We start from the raw sequence: 20,096 nt of genomic DNA, 5'->3' as shown, positions 1-20,096 counted from the left end.
AAAGCATCATTTTACTAAGCAAATATCAATGCTAGTGCAGACCTCTAGTGGCGATGACATGCAACTGACTGCAGGACCTTACTGAGATTCTTGGTAGGTCAGAATAATGGCTTAAAAGAATGTTACTTTTAAATCTTCTACATTACTTGTGGAAATAGTTATAAAAGAACAGCATGAAAAATGGGTTGAGAAACTTTACAGAGATAATTTACTTTATAGAGAGAGTATATGGCCTCGTTTTATTGATACCGATATGATTTGTGTATAAATGTTTGATTTGGCAAAGAAAATGAATGTAAAAAATGTATTAACGCCGGTAATAAAGATTTGGACAAATTATAAACACTTGTTGAGTGACACGTCACACCTTTTCAGCAAAGTATAAAATTGGCCTAATTTAAGCATGGCTGTGATTCAGTCTTTGATTGATTGATTGACAAATCAAAGGCCACAATCCCAGTGTGGAAGGGTCGCTGCCCGCACAGAATACAAAACTCTGATGCTGGCATTCAAAGCAACCAAAGGTATGGCTCCCCCATATCTTACAAGTATGATTGAACCCTACAAACCCTCCCGCGCACTCAGATCAGCCAACGCAGGGAAACTGGAAGTACCCTCACTAAAAACGCCGGGACAACGCTCCACACGTCCCAAACTCTTCTCCCTTCTGGCTCCAAAACTGTGGAATGCACTTCCCATTGCAGTCAGAACTGCAGCATCACTCCCAATCTTCCACCGTAGCCTGAAAACCCACCTTTTCAGACTCCACCATGGCCCATAGCACTTACCCTAACCCCTTAGATAGAATTTCTGTTGGCCTAGATAGCATTTGACTTAGACTTATAGCATGTTATGTAGACAGCACTATAATTGTATTGTATATAGTCATAGCACGCCATAGTACATATGTATAGCATAGTAGTGAATATGTATAGTTTATTATGTATAGTGTATGTATAGTTTCATCATATAGATATTCCACTGTTACCTTCTTAGCTTACGCATGTTTCATGATAAATGCTTTTATGTGATGTATTCCCATGCTTTTGTTCTTGCCTAAATGTAAGTCGCTCTGGATTAAGAGCGTCTGCTAAATGCCTAAATTGTAAATTGTAAATTGTAAGATAATCATTTTCATTCATATTAAATCAAAAAAGTTAATCAAAATGTATATTCTACCCTGTTCCTTTCAGAACATATGGATCCAAAGAGGAAGTTGACAGTGGCAAACCATGCTATTCTTATTCCTCTTTCTACAGAGACTGCTTATTGTCTCCACCAGGCCGAAGGCATGGGGGGAGAGTATGTTTTGTTGTCTCCACCAGGCCGAAGGCATGGGGGGAGAGTATGTTTTGCACTCCGTCCGTCCGTCCGTGTGTCCGTCCGTCCGTGTGTGTGTGTGTGTGTGTGTGTGTGTGTGTGTGTCCGTGAGCAGCTAATCTCGGCCACCGTTAACCCGGTCGATGCCAAATTTTGCACATTTTGCCCCAAACTTTCCAGAACGGCCTGTTATAGCGCCACCAGGAGGCCGCTTTGTGCAAAACAAGTTTTTACACAGTACAACTACAGATTTTGTCCAAACATCACGCAAATTGGTACACAGTCTCTCTAGAGCCATTCAACGAAACCGGTCTTTCAGATTTCTCAGACTCCATCCTGATTTACTTTTGTTGCCCTTTTATCCAACCACCAGATGAAGGCAAGCTGCAATGTCCTACATTCCTATCCTGGTGGAGACCTGTGCCCAGAAGGGCACTTTTTCTAGTTAATGTATTTGTACTGTGGACAATTCTGGATGTAGTGGAGGATGTAGTGTTGAGCCCCTTATAATAATAATAAATTATTATATATAAATATAAATACAATTTATATTGTGCTTTTCAAGGTACTCAAGTCGCTTTACAGAACAAAACTAGAAAAAGTGCCCTTCTGGGCACAGGTCTCCACCAGGATAGGAATGTAGGACATTGCAGCTTGCCTTCATCTGGTGGTTGGATAAAAGGGCAACAAAAGTAAATTATCCACAGATCCGTGCAGTTAGAGGTAAAAAACACTTTTCGGCCAGTTATAGCGCCACCTTGAGGCTGAGTTGAAATTGTTCATGTGGCATTTCTTCCTCGGCCTAGTGGGAATGTGCGTGCACAATTTCACGGAAATCACGCGATGTGTTCATGATTTGCAGCATTTTGTTTGAAACTGAGCACTCCTGTGAACTTTGGAAGCCAATCTTAAAGGACAACTTTAGTTTTTTTCAACCAAGGTTCATGTTTTAGGATGTCATTAAAGAATGTAAAAGATGAGTGTTCATTTTCTTTCATTTGCTGCTGCATTCGAGCATGGGGCTAAATATGTATTTTTTTTACCACATTTTATGGTGATTTATTTTTTTATTATTTACTATAGTCCTAATAAACCCCAGGAAATTACATATGGCCACAGCAGATCACAGGATCTACTGAATGTGAAGGTAGCCTACTGGGGGAAGGCTTATACTGTGTGTATAGGCTCAATATGTCAGTTTGTCACTTTCAGTAGATCCTGTGATATTTTGTGGCCAGATGTAATTTCTTGGGGTTTATTAGGACTATAGTAAATAATAAAATAATAAATCGCCATAATATTTTGTAAAAGAAATACATATTTAGCCCCATGCTCGAATGCCCCTGCCCCCCTGTCAGAAACTGCTAAAATCCCTAAAACGAAAGAAAGCAGCAAATGAAAGAAAATTAACACACACCTTTTAGTTTCTCTAATAACATCCTAAAACATGAACCTTGGTTGAAAAAAACTAAAGTTGTCCTTTAACCAATCAGGATGGAGTCTGAGAAATCTGAAAGACCCGTTTCGTTGAATGGCTCTAGAGAGACTGTGTACCAATTTGCGCGATGTTTGGACAAAATCTGTAGGTGTACTGTGCAAAAACTTGTTTTGCACAAAGCGGCCTCCTGGTGGCGCTATAACAGGCCGTTCTGGAATTCTGGATTTTGGGGCAGAGGTTCATCGTTGGCATCCAGGGAGTGTGTGTGCAAAATTTGGCATCGACCGGGTTAACGGTGCCGGAGATTAGCTGCTCACGGACACACACACACACACACGGACGGACGGACGGACGGACGGAGTGCAAAACATACTCTCCCCCCATGCCTTCGGCCTGGTGGAGACAATAAAAACAATTGTATTAGATTTTTTTTCTAATACAATTGTTTTTATTGTCTCCACCAGGGGGGGGGGGGGATTTATGTAGGGAAAGCAAGTCGAAAAAGTGGAGCAGTGTCATTAAAAAGATACAAAACACACCATTACTTTGCTGTACAACGGTGTCGCACAGCGTTCTTTGTCACTGCAGGCAGCTGGCGTAGCCGTCTGGGCACCTAGGCTGGTAATCCAGCCTGACAGCGTGCCATGGGTTCAACTGTCCCGATCTTGACGACCTTTGCTGTGTCACCACCCATCTCTCTCCCCATCTCCTGTCAGACTATACTGTAAAAAAGGCAAAAAGGGGGGCACGGTGGCAGTCGGTAGTGCCGTCGCCTCACAGCTAGAAGGTCCTGGGTTCGATTCCCGCTGGGGACTCCCCTCGGTTCTCCCAGTGTCCCCTAGGGTTGGTACCCTCACAAAAAACACGCAGTAATCCTGGTCTCTAAATTACCTCCCCCTGGTCAGCCGGGGCGCCTGATGGAGGGGAAAGGAACTGGTCGGAATAACGTGTTCCTTCCACGCACTATGTCCGGCCGGGGAAACTCTCCACCGTCAGGTGAAAAGAAGCAGCTAGGACTCCTCATGCCGCTGCCCCCCCCCCCCCAGGTTGGCAGAGGAAGTGTAGCGCCCAGGATTACATGATTAGATCATTGACACTGGGTGAAAAAATGGGTTGCAAAAATCGTGGGATAAAAATTTATAAAAAGCCCCCCAAAAAAGAGAATACATTCAACATAAGCCTATACGCATTATCAAAACTGCCTTTATGTAGGTCAATGCACTTCATCAATAGAATTGGTGTCAGCCATATGATATAACCCTAAAACTGAATCAAGATGAATTACTGCCACTTGACTCTCTAATCTCTTCAATGTAATTGGCTTTGACTACTGGCTATTCACTAGATATCCATTCTGCTAGAGTGATATCTCCTCTCCCTGTGCTGGAAAGGGACAAATAAATGCTGGGTGTGCTCAAAAAGAAAGCGACACACTTTTCAGTTAGTTTGCACTCCAACTCAAGTCCAACTCAAGACTGTTGTAGACTTTACTTACTATATCCAATAAAAGCAAATATTGCTCTGTGTGTGTGTGTGTGTGTGTGTGTGTGTGTGGAGAGTACTGGACATCTGTTCAATTAAAACTATTACTCCATAAACAATTACTCAAGTAAAAATACCATTTGAGAAATATACTCAATTGAGAAATTTGTTCTTGGAGGGGGTGGGGGCAGTCTCACCAACACATTCACAATGCTCAACTTCTGTTGTAGTCTCGATTTGACAGAAAGCTCACACAGAAAGCGCTGCAACATTTCACAGACAATTCACAGCGAGAGAGCTTCGCGACACAATATAGACACCCGTCTATATTATAGTGTAAAGGATTTGAAATTCCCAAAAATAACTGTTACAATTCTTTATTTTATTTCAATATAGATTTATAGATGTTTTTTCCCTTTTTTGACAGTGTTTAACAAACATTTCAGAAGGAGGGTAGCTGAACAATAGCTTCCCATTACATTAGAGCTTTAACACCCCACAGCATATCATGTTCACATTTCAAAATTCTTTAGTCCCAAAAGTCTAGTCCCATTCAGGGAACTAAAAACATTAAATAAAGCGTTTTTGAAGGTTTATGGCAAATAATGTAACACACTAATAAAATTATGATTTGTGACAAAATAACAAAGTTCCCTTTTCCAGCATGCAGGCAATGGAAAACCTGAAATGTGCACAATCCTTTGAGTGGAGAATAACAAGTAAACCTTATCCAGCAGCGTTTAACAAAAGATTACTTGAAACCATTATGGAAAATGGTGTAGGAGGTAAACAAATATTGGCAATATCAATAGTTCCTAACTCATGCTACTTGAGTTAAAGGGGCCTAAAAAATAAGATTTCCCTTAATCCTAGACCTGCTTTTACAGTATGTGAACACATTGGTGCATCCCTTTAATTTGCAGGTCTGGTTTGTACTGTAGAATATGACTCGTCTCCCTTGCATAGTGCAGTAAAAAATACAGTATAATGTACAGTACTTGTTTATGCTCTAAGAATAGCCTTATCAAAAACAGTCTAATTAGACTGTTTTTGATAAGGCTATTCTTAGAGCATGATATTAGACTAATATAATAATATTATTATTATTTTGTTTTTATCATTCAAGATTCTCTGCACAGGCAATATTCCATGAACTTTGGGCGGCAGCAAGTGTTGTGATGAGACTACTTTAGAAACACACCGTTTACGATTTAGAAACACACTTAAATGTACAAAGGTGCAATGAGATCTTGCAAAGATGGTCTAGTATTTTTGCCCATACATTCTGTAGACGCACGTACCCTGAGCTGGCTTGATATTAAATCCCTTCTGTGTGTCTACCCTACACTTTCTTTTTTACAAATATTTGAACATTTTCTTTACAATATTTTGGAAAACAACTGGCCTATAATTACATGCCCAAATCAGTTAATTGGTCACTTGGTGACCATTGTTCAACTGAGTAAACCATGCATAGTTGTACGCTGAAATTCAAACGTAATATTACCACATAGTGGAGTCAAAACATCCAACCAAGACATTGCACAAATACTTTGGAGCTCAGTGTAAAATAATAAGCAATGCTATAATAATTATTAATAGTACTAATGTAACATTCACTTTCAACATGTATTGTTCACCTAATTGTACACCATTACTAATAGAGTGCTGTGAAATAATGCAAACCTCAATAAAAAAAAAAGCAAAGTTCCGGGAATATTCAATGCGAAAGCTTTCCATGGGAATTTATGGGAATTAACAAACAATAATGGAAATATAGGGGTTTGTTGAGGTTGTAGATAAAACTCCATTAATTAACTTGACCATTACTTTGTAAAATAAATCCATTCATTTGTCAAACACATACAATGTGGCATGTGGCGAGTTATCGAGCCAGCAATTTAACGAATGTACTTTAGAATTACAAGTCAATAATACAAGCTGTATGGAAACATTATGGATTTAAAGTGAAAAGAAATGAAAGGAAACTAAAGACATGTTCTACAATAAAGATGTACTCATGAAAACAGATCCATAAAAACTCCTCAATTAGCATGCTCAAACAAGCTGCAGCTAGCTAGCAAATGGTGGTGTTAACAAGCTATAAACGGAGTGCTTTGCTTTTGGATACTGGGCCATATCTTGCGGCACCCCTTAACCCTTATCCCTGAACTTATTTGCCATCTTCTACTATTTAAAAAAACCCTTTTAAAATAGTTCAAATAGCTGATCTACAAGCTCACAACGTATAGATATAGATCGGCTAGTTAACCATCATAATAGGTATAAAAATGTATGTACTCCAGTAATATAAACAATACGTTCTTGAAATAATATATGTAGTCGTTTGGTTCAGACAGTGCTGGCTCAGACAGACAGTGACCTATTGTTATTGTATAGTGAATAGTGATCTATTGTTGGTGTGGGCTGTACAGTGCACATGTGATAGCAGAATGCACTGTGCACGTAGAGGGATAAGTAATATTACTGAATTCCTATTTAATGTGAATGCTGGCAAATGATCAGTTCATGTGATGGTAGAGTGAGCTGCTGAATGCAGGGCATGGTTGTATAATTCAAATAAAAAGGCATACTTTTAACCAAAACAATTACCACAAGACCCCCTCCACACAAACAGTAGGCTCATTAATAAAAAGGTGTGATTATGAAACTGCGTGTGTAATTTTCCAAAATTCCAGAGCTTAACTTCCTTGGAAATTCTCGCCACAACACGGACACAACATAGAACAAAACAATGCAAAAGTGAATTAGACGATCCTCTTAAATCCTCTGGTCCAAAAGTGACATTTGGAGGCAGAAATGAAACAAGTAAAATATAGAAATTAAACAACAATGTGAACCAGGTCAAAAATAAAGTAGGTTGGATTGAGTGTATGCTCAACTTCAACCTATCATTACAGCACCTCAGGATATTGCTAAGGAACACAGCAAGTGTGAGTTTCACTGAATCTCTCTGGTGGAGGTATGGGCATTAATGCCAACCGAAAATAGCCGATCTACAAATTTGTAGATTTGCCATTTGAGGCTTTTCAGGCTTAAGGTGAGGCTCTAGAGGTCAGCAAACTGGTTGACATGCCAGTGAGAGCAACCATTGAAGGCATGTTCCTTACAGAATATGTATGTCATGACGCATAATGTGTTAGATATCGTCGATGCCAGGCCGAAACCTTCTATGTTGAAATTTAAAACATTGAATTAAATGTAGTTACTACTAGTACTTAGTCAGAAGCTCTTGCCAATACTTTTCATTGGTTCAGTATTCATAAAACCCACAGATACAATTAACCACTTTCCTGTTGTGTGCTTGACCTCTTGTAGATTGACTATTTTTTGCTACAGTACTTGTGTGACACGTACTATTACGAAGTACATTACCTTACGAAAAAACTAAACTAATTTTGAGACATGATGTTCCTGCCCAACAGCAACAATATGTGACAATAAAATCTCTTGAATCTCTTGAATTTTTGGCCATTTCCACTTCCATTTTGTATACTTCTACATTTTAAATATTCTTACCTTCTTTATAAATTATTTTCTGAAAGCAAACCTAGGTTGCCCTGACCAGAGGTTCTGTTCCCCTGTGATTATTTCAAGAAGCAGAATTTCATTCATTTTACCCTTTGAGATATTGTCATAGCATAACTATGAGCTTTTGTTATTACAAAATAAAACTCCATGACTGCAAGATGTTCCTTGGAGACAGTATTGGAGTACATTTCTTAGTAGGTAATTAATTACAACCCTGCTTAGTGAAATACACCTCTGCTGTATATCATTGTGCTTACGGTGGTGATTAATAAGCGCAGTTCCAAGGGAACAGGATGGGATTCCTTCTTGGGAACAACTGACCTCTAATGGATGGTCCCTCCTTAATCCTGCTTCTCATCCCCACCATAGACTTTCCTAAGGCTTGAGTCCAGCAGGTAATCCACTGACCTATAGAAAATAGAGAGGGAACAAAATATTTTAGAAGGAAAAAAAACAGCCTCAGAAACAACAATGGATCATTGCACTACTTATGTGTAAATAGCAATAACTACAATCCATTTGGGTCATTTTACGGAAAGACTGTGAAAACGCTTTATTATTGGGTTGTGACATCAATTGGAAGTCTCCTCCAATAATAACAGATGTTTTGGTGAATTAGACAGAAGACAACCTAAGGTTCCACTGTGAATTCTGATGATCCAAAAACACAATCTTCCAACAGATTGTTAAAACCCTGCAGGTGTCTAGCAATAAGGGAAGCAACCAGCTGTCGATGTATTCAGGCAATCGCTGCCGTTTATTGCTTAGCAGTCAATTTAACAGAAATTACAAGCTGTCAGCTCAACAGTTAAACACAAAACGACTGAAATGGGAAGCTTTCTGATACTGAACGATATTCAATTCAAGTACAAATATAACCAAACAGAAAAGGAGGGACTCTCTGTCTCTGGTCGATAATTAAATATGAAAATAGCCAACATAATAGATAGACAGAATCCACTAATAAAAAGGAGTGAAGGAAAAGGTCGCTAAATCAACAAACAAAACAGAACTCACTACCTAAACCAGAAGCACCCCACTAACTCACTACAGCTGCTGAAAGGAAAAAATAAAACCCTAGCTGTCTGCTCTACCTCTGTGTATGCTAAGATAAATGACACATGACAAAGGAATGGAACACAGCTGTACAAGTCCTCAAACTGCTATAAACAAGCACCTCAAACAAGTTAAAATTGATTTACAACATAAAACGACCCAAGTTAACATCAGAGCTAACTATCACACTATAGGGAGGAAGCTAGGGAAGATTGGAGCATACTGTCGGTTTAGTGGGAAGTCTAGAGCATTCCCTCCAAACAAGCAGATAATATGTAGGCCAGGACTAATTGACTGAGAAGTAGACTGCACCATAGAACCAGGAGATGTAAATACAAAAAGAAAGCTACTTGAAGTCGGACACCACCCTACAAAAAAAGAACTCAACTGTGTATCACATATTGTACACGTGACAAATACCTATCTTATGCCAACGTGAAGAAAGACACTCGTTTGCATTTTCTGCTGTGCAAGAGTAAGATTAGATAATTACATCAAGTCAGCCCATTCTTGAGTAACTGTGACACAAGAAGTGCATCTCTTTCCTACTGTAGGTTTACTTTATACTCCCTGGCAGTGTAGAGATAAGGCTTAATAAGTGATTATTTTTTAACCTGGGCTGGCCTAGCATGTCGCGGGGACGAGTCCCGACGACCTTTGCTGTGTGTCTCCCCCCCCCCACCACCACCATCTCTCTCCTGTTTCCTGTCAACCTATTGTGACCAATAAAAGGCAAAAAGCCCCCAAAAATCATTAAAAGAAAATAAATTTTTGTTTTTATATTTTTTTAACCGGTGCAGTTAGTTGTGTCACTTTTCACATTTCACATTTGGTTTTAGAGGTTATGGTTAGGAAATTTGGTCTAGGATATTGCATTGCATACTGGTTGCATACACAAATGCACAAAGGTAAAGCTCTCCAAAGATCTTTTATCATTTCTGTAAAAGTCTGCTTCCTCCATTCTAGCCAGCTACACATTATGTGCATATTTTTATGAGCGTATCTGGAAGATTGCAAAGTGGTTTTGACGATTGCAACGTTGTTTTTGGACTGAAACGTAGAGGAATGGTATTGTGGAACTGTGACTTATTGTGAAATGGCAGGAGGAATAGAACAAAACATACTGTATCTGAACCACATGGGCCACTTCCACGTCAGTAGTTAGATTAGTTCTCCTCGTCACTGTGTTCCAGAAATGGGAGGGTGCACAGTAACGTGCAGATATCAACCAAAAGAAAAGGTGTTTGGGGTTATGAAAACATGCTCACCTAGAGACACAGCTAATTAACCCAATTTGTGCCCAAGACGTCTCCATGATGTCCCAAGAATTATAATGTAGGACGTGTGCGAGTGTGCACACACGGACGGCTGAAAAGCAGCTGGACAAAATTTAAACGTACCTCTAGAAGCGACCGTAGTGGACACTTTTTCATGACTGGCTGCCTCTAAGCCAATGGGAGACTTATCTGTGATGTTAGTAGATCAAGAGGTCTTGTTTCCACTCTGACCCTGCACACCCAGGCCACAGTCTTTTTGCCCCGCTTCCCTCAGGTCACTAAAGACTATGAAGGCCCGACAGCCCGACAGCTTTTTCCCCACGGCTATCCGGCTCCTCAACGCTGGCTGGTGTCCCTCCCTGACCGCCTTCTATCCTCCCTCCATCCCCACTCAAGAGTGGAATGGACTGACTTGTGCTCTGAACTGACCTGAACACTTGAACTCTCTGCATTTTATATTTATTCACTATTCATGTTGTTTTTGCACTGTCTTGTCCCGTTTTTTATAATGTTTGTAACTGCACTCTGCTGTCCACCAAACCAAATTCCTAACATGTTTACATGTCATGGCCAACTTAGATCCTGATTGGAGCTGGGACACAGTGTGGTCTAATGTTATGTTTTCTTATAGAAATCCTGATCAACAGATTAATCAAAATTTAGTTCACCAAACATATTTGAAACCCCTGCAGGTTGTTTGTTTTTATGTTTCTTATTTTATTTATCTTTTCTTGCATATATATATATATATATATACACAAACGGATGTTCAAACAGATCAGCTTGTGGGAATCGCTAGTGCAATGATGACAGATCGTTCTCCCCTGCAGGATTCACATCCTCGTACCCAGCCAAATGTGTTCGATGCCCACAATAAAGTCCAGGAATTATTGTCCTATCACAAACAAACAGAAAAGGTGTCATAGCTATAATAATTAAAACCAATTTAAATAACAAAACATTACACAATGACATTGCATAACATATAATGAAAATTAAATAAAAATGGCTTATCTGACAGATGAGTTATTCGAATCATAGCAGTGCTTTATGATTATACAGTATCACAGCAATCAGATGATTGATTGATGATTTGAGCTACCCATTTTATAATACACAATAAACCCTGGCTGGTTGTTCAGAAGTTACCTTTAAGGTCTGATGTGCATTTCTAACTACATCATTAATCCCTGTGTCCCTACTTTCACACACACACACACACACACACACACACACACACACACACACACACACACACACACACACACACACACACACACACACACACACACACACACACACACACACACACACACACACACACACACACACACACACACACACACAGTCAGGATATGTCTAAGCAGTGCCGTTTGTCAAAACTGTGTTCAAGAAAGCGTTACTGCTCACATAATGTAGCACTATTCACCGCCATTATTTACTTTCTTCAATCAATTATTCATTCATTGTGATGAATGAGGTGCCAATTACTACGATCTCAAACACCCATCACTATCAAATACTGTATATTAGAACAGACAACAACATCAATCTTAAAAACAAAACAAAAGAATACTTGGCAGTGTCTGAGTACTAAACATGTTGATCACTATGTGCCAAAATAAATACTGTACGCTCTAATAGTTTACTTGATCCCATTACATTAGTTAACTGATATGTTATTTCACTATTTTATTATACTGCTTCAGGCATGTACAGAAGCTCAGCCGGCTGCCAAATTACTGTCAGCCTCACATCCAGCACTTCTCTCCCAAGACCAACGACCAGAGGGAGTTCAACTAACCATGTGTAACCCAGATTTTGCTCAAACAAGGGGTTAAATTAATTTAGCTCCTATGCCACTAAAATGTGGAACACCATACGAACAGCCATTAAGAAATGTGAATCCCTAGACTCCTTCAAAACCGCTCTCAAAGAGCACTTACGGGCGGCTGCTATTCGAAACTGGCCCCTGTAAAAAAGTTAAAGTTCCCCCCTCCTCCATACTGTACACGTTTTTCCCTTTTTTGAGCGGTGCACAGCTTAGTGTGTAGGTGTGTTTGAGCACAGAATGTGATGATTTATTCGATTGACTGACCATTATACATCATCATCATGATGAAAGGCATCACTCACTTCACACAGGTGTGATTTGTTAACTGTATATATGATGATTTCATTTTTTCATTTTTCATTTCAAGTGTATATTATTTGTATGTCTTTAAATGTTCGGATGAATTGAAAATGGAGGACCCTGATGTAAACAAGTCTTAGTGCTTTTTCTGGTTTTATCCCTAAAAAATACAATCAATCAATCAATCCCTTTAGGTTGGCTGGTATTTACTGACCATTGGCTGACTAGAATTTCAGATGGCTGTTTAAATATTGATGGCCACCTTGTTATTTATTTATTTAATTTGTATTAGTCTATTAAATAAATAAAAAGATAATTCAATATACAATATAATAATATGTATAAGAAGATAAAATGTCAGTGAATATGCCTTTAAAGTGCGTGGTTTCCTGAATACATAAGACTACCTAAAACCCTCATGCAATACACAGCTTCAACAATCTCACAGTGACGCGCAAGACCAATAGAATTATTAATTATAATTAAGGATGTGACCAACATAAAACTGGAGCAATAAATGATCACATCACATCAGTGGATTTAATTTAACAGCAAACAATTAAGGAGCACTGCAATAAGCCAAGCAGACACTCATATCATAGCTCAAAGTATATACCACACACGTTACCAAATGACAAATCATCATCAATGAGTTGCACTGACTGAGTAGCTAAAATCTGTAATAGTCCTGGACTTCCAAGCCGACGTGGAAATCGTTTCTGTTGGGAGAAAACCTCATAAGCCTATGTCCAAAACTGTTACTTTTAAGGATTCAAATTCAAGAATAGCAGATCGACAAACTCAAAGCGCGTCGCTTCATGCCTTGTTTCAAGCTTGTAGATCTGCTGTTTTTGATGCTTTGGTGTGATCAAGTTGAAAGACCTTTGCTCTCAAGTGCTGGCGGTAACTTTTTTGTCATCATGAAATAATAAACATAATATTAACAAAAAAACAAAAACAGCTGAATATGTACGGAAAGAACAAGATGGAAATACTGAAACTACTCCAACCTTCCACTTTTGTAGTCACTAGATAATTGTAATACAGTTCTAATACTGTAAACTGTAATTAAAATAGGTTAGTTACAGCACAGCACAGCAGGTGTATGTCTATGATGGTTTGAGACCTTGTCTTACTTTGGGTAAGCTGTGTATGCACAGAGCTGCCATTCTGAGCATAGATTTGATCCAAAAACACTAACACAGCACCCCAAATTGTACTGTTTGCAAGACAAGCACCATCCAGCACGTATAAAGCCACATAAATAATAATTAATTCATACCTGTCTATGGGAGAGATGATGAAGGGGATCGTGGAGAGGCCTATAGCCGTCGTCGTCCACTTGCGAACGGGCAGTGGCCACCGGGTAGTTCTGCCCAGGAGGTAAAGCGAGGCCGCACACACACGGTTGATTGTGAAGCCAGGAATGGCTACAGAGGCCAGGGACTGCCACACAAATGTGTCCACCACTGCTACTGCTACCCGTGTCGTCTTCCCTGGGTTGTCACCATGAGCCTGGGGTCAGAGGGGTCAACAGAGTAAGTGTTATAAATATAGAAGCTTATCTTTCAACAAACAAAATAATATTTTCTATCTTGTTGGTGGTGCAATAGCATTATCATACAGACAGACATACAGCAAGACTTATATTATACTAACTTTAGATCTACTTACTGACTTTTGAACACAGTGGTAGCATTATTACTTGCGCAAGCAGAGCACGCAAGTAATATTTCCGCCCGGTCCGTATGCACCGTCCCAGCCAACCCGCCACTTTGGATGCGTATGCAAATGAAACGGCAAATTTGTGCCTGATTTGCTGGGACCAGATTACATACATGACCATATTTCTTACGTCATCATTGAGAGCTAGTCATACATATACTATATATATAATATGTAAAATAAAATAGCAAATTGTGCCTGATTTGCTGGGACCAGAGTACATGGTGTGTATATGTATGAAATTTTCTGTTTTATTTGCATACGCATCAAAAGTGGCGGGTTGGCTGGGACGGTTTTTGGCGCAAAGTAACCACAGTATACCGCTAATCAATTTACAAATTACATATATATAGTATATGTATGACGTAAGAAATATGGTCATGTATGTAATCTGGTCCCAGCAAATCAGACACAATTTGCTGTTTTATTTGCATACGCATCAAAAGTGGCGGGTTGGCTGGGACGGTTTTTGGCGCAAAGTAACCACAGTATACCGCTAATCAACTTTCAAATTAAATATATATATAGTATATGTATAACTAGTTCTCAATGATGACGTAAGAAATATGTGGATTGGCCCAGGCCGTAGCGTAACGGTCTGGGCACCGGACTGGTGATCCAGTCGCGGTGTGCCGCGGGTTCGACTCCCGGACCCGACACGGCCTTTACCGCATGTCATCCCCCCATCTCTCTCCCGTTTCCTGTCAGCCTACTTTCTATCCCTTAAAAAATCAATAAAGGCGTAAGCCGCAAAAGAATATCTTTAAAAAAAAAAAAAAAAAAAAGAAATATGTGGATTAAAGGACCCAATGCCAGAGTGTAATTGGTTTTCGATGGTGACGTAATGACGATATGTTTTAGTGTTGGGAGGATTAAAGGTAATGCTCCTGTGTATACATGTATGTAATCTGGCACCACTGCCGTATCAGGCACAATTTGCTGGGACGGTGCATACGCATAAAAAGTGGCGGGTTGGCTGGGACGGACAAATTACATATACATATAGATAGTATATGTATATGTAATTGGTTGACAGTTTGTAGCGGTCGAAAGTACTTGCGCACTCTGCTTGCGCACTAGTTGGCCATTTATGGCCTACTAGTGTGCAACAAGCAAGTATGCACTCGACAGAGTGCAGTTCTAGTTGTCCATGTATTTATTTTTAACTGTCTTTATTGCCAACACACAAGTTATACTACACAACACGCTGAAGAAAGTCATTACACATTATATTAGTGAATGAACCTGGGCAATTAAAGGTCTTTCAAACTGTGACAGTTTTCCCTTCTCTGCACCTACAATGGTTGTTATCTCCTTTGTGCATACCTTCGACAGCCATGGAGACATTGTAACTAAACTATTGCTTTGTTCTGTTTCCATTTTGCCACCATTCTTTTCAGAGACACTACTATTGTAACAATTTCAGTTTCACTTCCACTATGTCATTTGTTGCCTTAAGTGTAGCTTGGTCGTAGCACAAATATTCAATCTGCTTAACTGTAATCTATGAATCATGTTCAGTCAAATTGTTTTGGCAGAATTTACCTCGGAACTACAACTTCATTCTAAATATTAACATGTTAGTTACATTTTTACAGATAGGATTTGAAGGTCTATGTAGACAAAATATTCCAAAGATCTTACCACAGCAGCTTTCTTCCCTTTGTCGAAAGCATCAGCAGAAACGTAGGCAGTGGCCACAGCATAGCTGGCCCATACCATGCTCACTGGTACCAGGGCACGGAACGCCTCCCCCACCTCATTGGCATATCCTGTGTGGGTAACAATACAGATACAATAGCTACTTTATTTCTTTTAGATAAATCTACATATTATATTCAGCCTACTTTGAGTGTAACTACTACTATTGAATTTCTTGTTTAATTTACATGGACCTGAAATCCAGAACTTTTTCTAGTGAATAAAGTGTTAGTTTATGTGTGGTAGAGTGAGCATGTATATAACAAAATGAGAAAAAGAGGTTGCGCATCAGCAATGTTTTTTTTTGGATGTGCTACCTTTTTTTTTTTAAATGTATATAACACCCAGTAAGACGCCTAGTCGCATGCACGCATCTGGGCAAGAGCTGGCACTTTGGAATGGGGGGGTCAGATCAACAATGAACATCCGCCTGGGTGACAGCAGACTGCTGGGCGAGTGCTGGCGCTTTGGCATAGGGGTCAGATCAACATAATGGAATGAATTCTGTACTGGACATATGGAGCGTGTCTTGAGTGTACAGGGTTTGATGAGGTCAGATCAACATATGGAATGTCAGAACAGGTCAGCCCATACAGTATATGGAGATCTAAGAGTGGCAGCAGGGGCAGTGTCTTGAGTGTACAGGGTTTGATGAGGGCCCCGGTAGGGCCGGGCCTACATTTTCTGGCCTGTTGAGAACTCTAGTTTTTGCCGGCTGCTAGGCGCGGCTGCACTAATAACTTTAGGGCAGCCGGGCAGGCCCATCTGGAGTTTAAATGGACAGGATCAGTCAAAGAGACATCGAAGAGGAAGGATGGATGGGGAAGGATCAACATATGGAATGTCAGAACAGTTCAGCTCCATATATGGAGATCTAAGGGTTTGAGGTCAAATGTGGAGTTGCTGGCCAATATTGATGACATCAGGGATCTCCGTCACGTGATGTCACAAGGCATGAGTGACTGACTGACGGGAAATGCACAATTTTATAGTAAATGCATAGGAGGGGGCAGAGGCCCTCACAAAAAGTACATTTCATACAGTGCATGATTGGAAGACACTACCTGTATTTGTCTCCAAGTTCTTAAAACTCCTATCATGATTTAGATTTTCTTTAAGTCATATTTAGATCTGCATACTATTACTGTACATGGGCTCCAGTGGCTCTAGAGGTGCAGTGTCCCGGTCAAAGTGTCCTTGAGTAAGGCACTGACGGTAATATGCCTTGCATGGCTGCCTCTGCCATCAGAGAGTGAATAGGTGAAAGTATGAATGCAATGCATATCTTGTCAAATGCTTGAAAGGTGCTATTATAAGTGCAGACAATTACTAAATTAGTATTTAAAAGAAGCTTTTGAATGACCCGCGACCAATCATTGCCTTTATTCTATTGAGCAGGTCTAGCGCTATTTTGTATATTGCATATATCATCCTGACACATGATGCAGTTGACCTTCACTTCTACTAACAAAAAATATCTATGTGTCTGGCAGATAAATATGCACTGTCCAATCTACCAGGGTTGAATGACTAAAATGCCCTTGGTCTGTCATTAAAGCATTCCAGGAGCCACTAGTGCCCCACGTGGCCATGCATCAAAGTAAATAAATAATGAATTGTGAATGAATGGTCAAATTAACTCAGTTGTATTATTTTGGTTAGAGTCATTCTTAAAGGACTGCTCTGGCAGTGACCATGGGTTGGTTGTCTGTCATAAAGCCTGCACATGAACTGTTAAGATAAGTCCTCTGTCAAATTATGTTAATTAATGCTGTATTCATTCACATGATCCTTATCAACTGCTGCTCAGGTGCATGTAAAACTGTGTCTAAAATAATAAATACAAGATTATCTCCAGTGAGGCAAATTCAGGCAATACATTATTATCTGACTCAAGCTGTACTCAGTGAGTAGCCTACTCAAACATGACAGCTCTATCATCTATTTTTACAGCTGACCAGCTCTATATTTAGGCACAACAGCAGTTTGTGAAATAAAATTACCCTGGACCTTTGGACCAGGGTCATTTTCCAGTCAGTGACCATCACATCTATTCTTATTTACAGAAAATAATAAATGCACTTAAAACAAGTAAGTGACAAAATGCAATATCCCCACCCCAAAACTCCAATACACTTACTACCTAACATCATACTAAATGTAATCCAAAGAGTCATTCTGGCGCAACACACGGATATGCCGACCTAAAGTTTAGGTCTTAAGGGAGTTAAGGCCTCGACAGAGTCCGTTTTGCAACAACAAAAAAGCACATAACAGTAAAGTACAGTTGAATACAAGGTCTGCTAAACTTTTGATGTGAACAAGCCATTTCTTCTGGATGTCCTCCTATGTTTAGCCTAAACTTTAGACATCCAGAAGAACCATTTCTTCTTTAGGCTAAACATAGGAGGACATCCAGAAGAAATGGCTTGTCACATGATTCACATCAAAAGTTTACAGGTGTAAAGAAGTTTTAACATTTTTCAATCTGATCATTACCGCAGTCAGTCAGCATGACCTACTGATTGTGTAAATTGTACACCAACAGTCAGCACAACATCCAAGTGAATACTTAAAACAAGCTTTTATTGGTATTTTTGGTTTGACAAAAGTCCTCAAACATTAGCTCGCGAGTAATCACTAAGATTGGTATGTTGTGTTATGTGTATGAATATATCCGGGGCGTTTCTTTTACGATTGAATGACTAACGCTAAATAAATCATAACCCCGGAACACGCTCTTACTTAACTTCCTATACCTTATATAATAAGTAATAACCATATAGTTGGTTGGTTTACTGTCAACGCAGATACAGAGCGAGTCCTGCTTCAACTTGTCATACGCGTGAAGATATTCTAAAAAAGACCAAAAGGTGTCCTTGAACAGCCCCAGCAGCTGTCTTTGGACTGGGTTTTCCAACTATGCTAACTAGCTAGCGAGCATATGCACTATGGTTTGTATCTATTAAACCTGGGAGGCCACACATTATGTTAAAATAACCTCAGTAACGTACCTAAAAAGCGAACCCATGTGTCGCGATAAATGTCTACAGCTTGGCTCGGTTTCTCTTCAGTCGGATCCATGCTTTCTCGTCAGTGACCACAACACATCCCCCGTTGCTGCTTCGCTGCTGTGCCGAGTTTGAGTTTCGGCAGGGGGCGGGGTCTGTCAGGGTGACTGCAGCCCTAGTATTAAGCTCCCTGGCCTGTTGAGCAACAAAACCACACAAGGCGGCAGTGTAGTGCACGTTTTGGTTTCTCGAGATTAATTATGTTGAATTGATTGATTGATTGATTGATTGATTGATTGATTGATTGATTGATTGATTGATTGATTGATTGATTGATTGATTGATTGATTGATTGATTGAATACTTTATTAGCAGTTTGCAAAAACAAACTGAGGAAAGTACAGTTCAACACAAACCCAGGAAAACAAGGCACGGCTTCCGCTTGTTTCCATTGGGGTCCTCTATACTCAAATTTAATTAATCGTTCAATTCATTCAGAAAGTGTAATGCAGTTACAGCAACTGTATTACTACAAAACAGTATATGTTACTTTATTTTTACAGCATTTTGTAATTTTGACAATTTCTACCGTATATTATATTGCATTGTACTCTATCTACACCAGAGGTTGCCAACTACTGGTACTACTAGAGTACCATGGTGGTGGTAACAGTAGTACACAGAGTAGTCACCCAAAAAAGGAGAAAAAGACAGAAGTGTAATGAAATATTTAAAACCTGTCCATCCGTCTGTCCGTCAGTCGGTCACGCCTCCCTCGATATATAGTTGTCAGTCCATCACGCCTTGTGACATCGCAAGGTGTGATGAACTCTGGATACATGGAGAAGACTGGGTCATCACCTAGATCTGCATATATGGAGGCGGCCAGCAACTCTACATCTGACCTCAAACCCTTAGATCTCCATAATTGGAGCTGACCTGTTCTGACATTCCATATGTTGATCCTTCCCCATCCCTTCTTCCTCTTCGATGTCTCCCTTTTGACTGATACCTGTCCCTTCAAACTCTAGACGGGCCCGCCTCAAAGCCAAACCGCCAGCGATCGCCCAACAGTCTGCTGTCACCCAGGAGGAAGCGTGCACTCCGTGCACAAGGGCGAGGTCACTACCGGTAGTTCTTCTGACCAAGCAATTGGTTGAAATAGGCTATCCAGCCGTGCTGAAATGAGCATGACAGCACACAGCCATTAATAGAAGATTTGAGAACATTAGAAATATCCTGTTATTATTGCGAATGCAATGAGCACTAACTATGAGACCCTGCAGATCATGTCTGTGTGTGTGTCTGTCTGTCCCGCTGTGACACCACCCGCCCGCCACCACCCACCCGCCACCAGAGGAGGTATTTTCGGAGGTGGTACTTCAGTATAAAAAGGTTGG

At 40.0% G+C, this 20,096-nt stretch overlaps 1 protein-coding gene across 2 annotated transcripts; it reads right to left on the bottom strand.

Annotated features, from left to right (window-relative positions):
- Nucleotides 1–4,601: 4,601 nt before the first annotated feature.
- mtfp1 (mitochondrial fission process 1) lies at nt 4,602–18,838 on the bottom strand. Of its 2 annotated transcripts, XM_083792949.1 has the most exons (5): nt 18,700–18,838; nt 15,629–15,756; nt 13,542–13,774; nt 8,114–8,200; nt 4,602–6,950 (listed from the first exon to the last, which is right to left on the bottom strand). In XM_083792949.1, exons 1-4 carry the CDS (start codon nt 18,767–18,769, stop codon nt 8,134–8,136), a joined length of 498 nt encoding a protein of 165 aa, XP_083649075.1. In that variant the 5' UTR covers nt 18,770–18,838; the 3' UTR covers nt 4,602–6,950; nt 8,114–8,133. The 2 variants fall into 2 exon arrangements, with proteins under 2 accessions (XP_083649075.1, XP_083649074.1); XM_083792948.1 differs by having other exon boundaries at nt 4,602–8,200.
- Between the last annotated feature and the right edge of the window lie 1,258 nt (nt 18,839–20,096).

The sequence above is a fragment of the Protomyctophum parallelum genome (assembly GCF_964188405.1).
Source record: "Protomyctophum parallelum genome assembly, chromosome: 21".
Taxonomy (NCBI): Eukaryota; Metazoa; Chordata; class Actinopteri; order Myctophiformes; family Myctophidae; genus Protomyctophum; species Protomyctophum parallelum.
Note: the sequence above shows the minus strand (reverse complement) of the source record. Positions and strands in the feature narration are given on the sequence as shown.